This window comes from Terrapene carolina, unplaced genomic scaffold, assembly GCF_002925995.2.
Source record: "Terrapene carolina triunguis isolate 2854851 unplaced genomic scaffold, T_m_triunguis-2.0 Scaffold53, whole genome shotgun sequence".
NCBI lineage: Eukaryota > Metazoa > Chordata > Testudines > Emydidae > Terrapene > Terrapene triunguis.
In genome coordinates, this window is record NW_020664404.1 from 8,149,070 (window position 1) to 8,153,616 (window position 4,547).

Consider the following 4,547-nt stretch of genomic DNA (forward strand, 5'->3'; position numbering starts at 1 on the left):
AGAAGACCAAGGCCGCAGCCATGGCTGACCTGGGTCGGCCCACTTGGGATGTGGGGCTGTACATTTGCAGTGTAGATGCTCAGGCTGGAGCCCGAGCTTTGAGACCTTCCTGCCAGGCTCCAGCCCAAGCCCGAACATTTACACTACCGTTTTATAACCCCAGCCCGAGTCAGCTGGCCCCGGCTCTGAGACTGGTGCCATGGGGTTTTTTTATCGCAGTGTAAATATACCCAAAGCATCCTACCACATACAAATCCACAGTTCTTCTGGAATAAGCTCTCTGACCCCTTCTTGATTTACAAATTTTGAATAATAAAGGCTCCACTGAAGGCTTAAAGGTGCCACAACCCCTCTGTAAAAAGCAACAGAGGGTCCTGTGGCACCTTTAAGACTAACAAGTATTGGAGCATAAGCTTTCGTGGGTGAATGCTCACTTCCTCAGACACAAGTAATGGAAATTTCCAGAGGCAGGTATAAATCAGTATGGAGATAACGAGGTTAGTTCAGTCAGGGAGGGTGAGGTGCTCTGCTAGCAGTTGAAGTATGAACACCAAGGGAGGAGAAACTGCTTCTGTAGTTGGATAGCCATTCACAGTCTTTGTTTAATCCTGATCTGATGGTGTCAAATTTGCAAATGAACTGGAGCTCAGCAGTTTCTCTTTGGAGTCTGGTCCTGAAGTTTTTTTGCTGTAAGATGGCTACCTTTACATCTGCTAGTGTGTGGCCCGGGAGGTTGAAGTGTTCTCCTACAGGTTTTTGTATATTGCCATTCCTGATATCTGACTTGTGTCCATTTATCCTCTTGCGTAGTGAGTGTCCAGTTTGGCCAATGTACATAGCAGAGGGGCATTGCTGGCACATGATGGAATATATAACATTAGTGGACGTGCAGGTGAATGAGCCGGTGATGTTGTAGCTGATCTGGTTAGGTCCTGTGATGGTGTTGCTGGTGTAGATATGTGGGCAGAGTTGGCATCGAGGTACCTGATACCCACACAAGGAAATAAAGAAACAAATCAACAGAGCCAGACGTGTACCCAGAAGCCTCCTGCTACAAGACAGGCCCAAAAAAGAAACCAACAGAACTCCACTGGCCATCACCTACAGTCCTCAGCTTAAACCTCTCCAACGCCTCATCAGTGATCTACAACCCATCCTGGACAATGATCCCTCACTTTCACAGACCTTGGGAGGCAGGCCAGTCCTCCCCCACAGCCAACCCGCCAACCTTAAGCATATTCTCACCAGCAACCACGCACCGCACCATAACAACTCTAACTCAGGAACAAACCTCGATGCCCTCTGTTGCTTTTTACAGATTCAGACTAACACAGCTACCCCTCTGATACTTGACAACCCCTCTGGTGGGGGACAGGCTCTGCCTAGTAACTGGAGGGAATCCACTGCGAGAGGCTATGATGGAACCACTCGAAGTGAATTAGTGTGTGACTGTCTAGAATGGGAACCCCAGGTATAAAACCTTCATATCTTATAAAGCCAGAAAGGCAGCGTGTGCTCATCTAGTCTGACTTGCCTAGCACAGGTCATAGGACTTCCCTGAATTAATTCTTGTTTGAACTAGAGCAGAGATCGGGGGGGGGGGGAATCCAGCCTTGATTTCAAAATATGCAGAATGAATTCCCGTTTGATTCCTAGGCCTCTATACTGAGTTCCTCACTGAGGCTCCAAAGCCCCTTCTCACTCCGTGACGAGCTGGCTAGCTGCAGCGTCCATGGAAATTGTTCTCAGTAGTTAAGTGTGTTCATTTGAATTTCTTGGGTGAAATGAGGCTGTGTTTCATGCAAACCTCCCTGCTCTTCCCCCACACTGTGAAGCTGTGCTTCAGTGTGTTACAAAAAGCAGCAGGGAACTCACATGACTATTCAGAGAGAAACCTTGGTTTAACCCTGGCTAGTACCGTAGAGTAAGGATGTCTGATTTGATCACTGACTAGCCAACAGAGTGTTGTCCCTCAGGATGTGCACTCTCTGAGCAGTCAACTCTAAGGGCAGGTCTTCACTACGGGGGGGGGGTGTCGATTTAAGATACGCAAATTCAGCTACGCGAATAGCGTAGCTGAATTCGACGTATCGCAGCCGACTTACCCCGCTGTAAGGACGGTGGCAAAATCGACCTCCGCGGCTTCCCGTCGACGGCGCTTACTCCTACCTCCGCTGGTGGAGTAAGAGCGTCGATTCGGGGATCGATTGTCGCGTCCCGACGAGACGCAATAATTCGATCCCCGAGAGGTCGATTTCTACCCGCCGATTCAGGCGGGTAGTGTAGACCTAGCCTTTAAGACATGCTACATACTGATGGGGCCTAGGCGCTACTGTAGTACAAACAATGCTCTGGAGGCCTGGGTGTGCTAGGCACTGCACACATATAGTGAGAGAATTCCTGCCCTTAAGAGCTTACAGTCTAAAAGGGCAAAACAAAGAATAGGGGGGTGGGAGGGAACAGTCAGGCTTGTACTTCAGGGGAATCAAATCCAGGTCTCCTGACTCCCAATCCATCATCCCATCTACTGGCCCAGATGGTATCAGAAGGGAGACCAGAACACTACGTCTTCTCTTTCTGGGGTTTTCTGGGTTCAGCCCCAAACCTCATCTGCTCCAGCTGCGTGTTTTTTGGAGCTGCAGTATCGATTCAAAATGCAAGAACTGCCATGCTAAGTCAGACCAATGGTCCATCTAGCCCAGTATCCGGTCTCTGGCAGTGGCCAGTACCGGAGCTTCAGGGCAGTGTAGCAGGTTGCATCCATGAATGTTTTCAGGAAAATGTTGTTAGATCCATTGCTATAGCTGGAAGAAAGCCCAACAAGGCATGGGGGAGGAGAGAGGGAGTATGGAGTGGGGGGGCATGGAGGAATAGTGGGTACACTTGAATTGAGTTTGCATCAGCTATAGCAAGGGAAAGCCACTCACTGTCCTCTCCCTCCTGTGTACCCAAAGCAAACAGCAGAAATGCAGCTGATTTATTTTTTTCTGAGGTCTGCTCAGCTGCCTGTTACACAAGGCAGCAATGGGGCCCTCTGAGGAGCAAGGTCTTGCTAAGGGCTAGCAGCAGACAGAGCTTGGTGGGAGTCCTGTGTTCCCTGGTGCTGTCTGTCATTAGTAAATGCAATTACCCTCTGACATAACAGAGATTTAAATGATGTAGAATTGGCAGAGGCAAAAGTGATTTGTAAGAATGGCTTTGCTTTGTCTGCAGCTTATCTCCAGGACTAGATAGCGAGCAGGGCTAAGAGATGCAGTGGAAACGCTCACACTGCCAGTGAAACAGCAAGGCAGCTGCAAACCGTCTCGCTGCAGTAGAGCTGAAAGGGAGATGAGGTGCGTGCTCTGGTGGAGGGCTGGCTCCTCAGGAAGCCACTGTCCTGCGCTCAGTGCCAAAGGGAGCCTGTGTGGGGGAGAAGAGGCCTTGCTGAGAAGGTCTGGGGTGCCGCTTGCCAGTGGGAAGCTCTAACCTGATGCCCCTTGGTCCCTGACAGGTCAGGATGAAGCTGCTGGCCGCTGTGGTGCTGGTTGCAGGCCTGGCTGGCGTCGCTGCTTGGGGAGGTGAGGCCTTCGCAAGGGATGAACACATGGGCACCTGCGTCTTTGAGAAGCTGACTGGCCAGGACTACAAGTTCTGCAGGTGAGCAGCTTCCACTTGTTGCTGTTCTCAGATTTGCCAGTGCCTAGAAACACCATGTATCTGGGGGGCCTGTGGAGGAGAAGCCTGCAGGTCTCAACATGCTCAGGGATGTAGGACTTGCCATACCAGATTGACCTGATAAGCCATTGCATCAGGTATCCTCCGGCTGCCAGCTGTAGGCTAAGCTCATACATCAAAAGAAGGTAAAAAGAACAGGAGTACTTGTGGCACCTTAGAGACTAACAAATTTATTAGAGCATAAGCTTTCGTGGGCTACAGCCCACTTCTTCGGATGCATATAGAGTGAAACATATATTGAGGATATAGATATAGATATAGATATAGATATATATATATATATATACACACACACACACACACACACACACACACACACACACACACACACACACACACACACGCAGTGGGTCTCCATGTGCAATCCTGCACGCAACGGAAGCAAAAGGATGGTGACGCTTCCTGACCCTTATGGTAAACTAATGGTGCCCTGAAGCATGAAATCTGATTTCCCTTCTCTTTTGGTCTGCAGCTACAAATGCTATTGTTTGTAATGTTATCCAGGCCCTTCATAAATCTGGCTTGTAGCCTCCTAGTGTAGTGAATGCGAGCCCTGACAGCATGGCGGGGCAAAGCTAAATCCATTGTCTGTCTGCTGTGAGGTTGACCTTAAGTTCTGACCAAGGTAACGCACAGTCCACTGGGACGTCTAGTCTTTGCATTATTTTGTGCAAGGTTGGTCCTTGCATCCTCACCTGGTCACGTTTTAATCGTTCCCTGACCTGTACAATACAGCCGACTAACTTTATTTTGTATAGCCTCTGTCCTGCAAAATGCTTCACTGAGTCAAAGATGAAGATAAATAATAGCTAGAGCAGGCTTAAAAAAAA

At 49.2% G+C, this 4,547-nt stretch overlaps 1 protein-coding gene across 3 annotated transcripts in view; it reads left to right on the forward strand.

Annotated features, from left to right (window-relative positions):
• Positions 1 to 1,678: 1,678 nt before the first annotated feature.
• Positions 1,679 to 4,547, forward strand: part of PEBP4 (phosphatidylethanolamine binding protein 4) — a 196,194-nt gene continuing 193,325 nt past the window's right edge. The window contains exons 1-3 of one of the 3 annotated variants that reach the window (XM_029913137.1): positions 1,679 to 1,756; positions 3,214 to 3,335; positions 3,494 to 3,639. In XM_029913137.1, coding sequence (XP_029768997.1) covers positions 3,500 to 3,639 — 140 coding nt within the window. In that variant the 5' untranslated portion in view covers positions 1,679 to 1,756; positions 3,214 to 3,335; positions 3,494 to 3,499. Of the gene's footprint in view, positions 1,757 to 3,097; positions 3,336 to 3,493; positions 3,640 to 4,547 lie in introns of those variants that run through there. The other 2 variants (XM_029913141.1, XM_029913140.1) reach the window with 2 other exon arrangements.